Genomic DNA, 1,584 nt, shown 5'->3' on the forward strand with positions numbered 1-1,584 from the left:
GCAGGTTTGGTTCTTGGGCAGGGCACATGCCAGGGTTGCGAACTTGATCCATGGTAGGGGGCATGCAAGAGGCAGCTGATCAATGCTGCACTCTCACATCAATGTTTTAGTCTCTCCCTCTCATTTTCTCTTTCTCTAAAAATAAAATTATTTTTTAAAAGAAGAGATAACAACATTTGAACTGAGTGGCGGGAGCTGCTGGGACTCCACGGAAGCCTGGTGCGGGGCTAACCATGGCGTGGCAGCTGTCCTGGGAGCAGGGCGTCACCCTGCGCAGCAGTGGCTACATCGTGGCTGAGTTCTTCTCATTTGTCATCAACAGCATTTTGTATCAGCGTGGCATTTATCTGTCCGAAACCTTCACTCGCGTGCAGAAGTACGGGGTCACCATGCTGGTCACCATGGACCCCGTGCTCATGAAGTACCTGAGCAACATGGTGGAGCAGCTGAAAGACTGGCTGTACAAGAGCTCTGTGCAGAAGCTGGTGGTGGTCATCTCGAGTATTGAAAACGGGGAGGTCCTGGAGAGGTGGCAGTTTGACATCGAGTGTGGCAAGATGATCAGAGATGACAGTGCACCCAGAGAAAAGTCTCAGAAAGCCATCCAGGACGAGATCTGCTCGGTGATCAGACAGATCACCGCTACGGTGATCTTCCTGCTGCTGCTGGAAGATTCCTTTTCATTTGACCTGCTGATCTATACAGACAAAGACTTGGTTGTGTCTGAGAAGTGGGAAGACTCTGGACCGCAGTTCATTGCCAATTCTGAGCAGGTCCGCCTGCGCTCCTTTACAACGATCATCCACAAGGTGAACAGCATGGTGGCCTACAAGATTCCCGTCAACGACTGAAGGAGCCACACGTGTGTGTCCTGAGGCCACGTCAACTGTAGTTCTTGTTTTGTTTCATTGATTACTTTTGAGGTGGGGAAAACTTAGCATTGTACTTCACTGAACTATGAGTATTGTCCATTTGTTGGTGCCTGTTTGACTTTCCAAAGGGTTGACATAATTTCCATAAGGTTGACACTGTTCGAAAGGGAATCAGCAGATCACTTCAACACTGGAATGCCAACTCCTTTGAAGGTGGAAACTGGAGATGGGAAACTTGCCTTCCTAAATCAGAACTTTCAGTCAAGTAGCCTGACTCCGAGTCTAGGTGAATATGGAACAGCAAAAGAAGTCTGAATATCAAAATCTTTGTTTAGTTCTAAAGTAACTGATCAGCCACAGTAACAGTATTCCTAGCAGGTCCTTTTGACATTTATTTCATTTGTATAGTTTCCATGTTGAAAACCCCCAATTACTTGACTTTAATGTATATAATTTACACTTACAAATCTGTCACCATTTCTCTTGTTTCAATTCTGCTGATACAAAACTCTTAATGTCTTTTTGTGATTTATAAAATCAAGCTTTAAATGACAATGATAAAGTTAAAAAAAAAGAAGAAATAACAGAGAGCTCAGTCTCACTCTCTCTCTTTCTGTCTCTGCATCCATGCACAGAAGAAAGGCTATGTGAAGACGGAGAAAACGTCTGTCTCTTTGAATGACAGGGGAGGCTGCTGCTACACAACCACAAT

The 1,584-nt window shown here is 45.1% G+C and overlaps 1 protein-coding gene across 1 annotated transcript; it reads left to right on the plus strand.

Moving 5' to 3' along the window:
* The first annotated feature begins 233 nt into the window (after nt 1-233).
* Nucleotides 234-853, plus strand: LOC132224268 (mitotic spindle assembly checkpoint protein MAD2A-like). Its single transcript, XM_059679376.1, has one exon. The coding sequence runs from the start codon at nt 234-236 to the stop codon at nt 849-851; it is 618 nt and encodes a 205-aa protein (XP_059535359.1). The 3' UTR covers nt 852-853.
* The last annotated feature ends 731 nt before the right edge of the window (nt 854-1,584 follow it).

This window comes from Myotis daubentonii, chromosome X, assembly GCF_963259705.1.
Source record: "Myotis daubentonii chromosome X, mMyoDau2.1, whole genome shotgun sequence".
NCBI lineage: Eukaryota > Metazoa > Chordata > Mammalia > Chiroptera > Vespertilionidae > Myotis > Myotis daubentonii.

Bases quoted from the DNA above. Each gene is read 5' to 3' on its own strand.
- LOC132224268 (XM_059679376.1), top strand. From the start codon at position 234: ATGGCGTGGCAGCTGTCCTGGGAGCAGGGCGTCACCCTGCGCAGCAGT.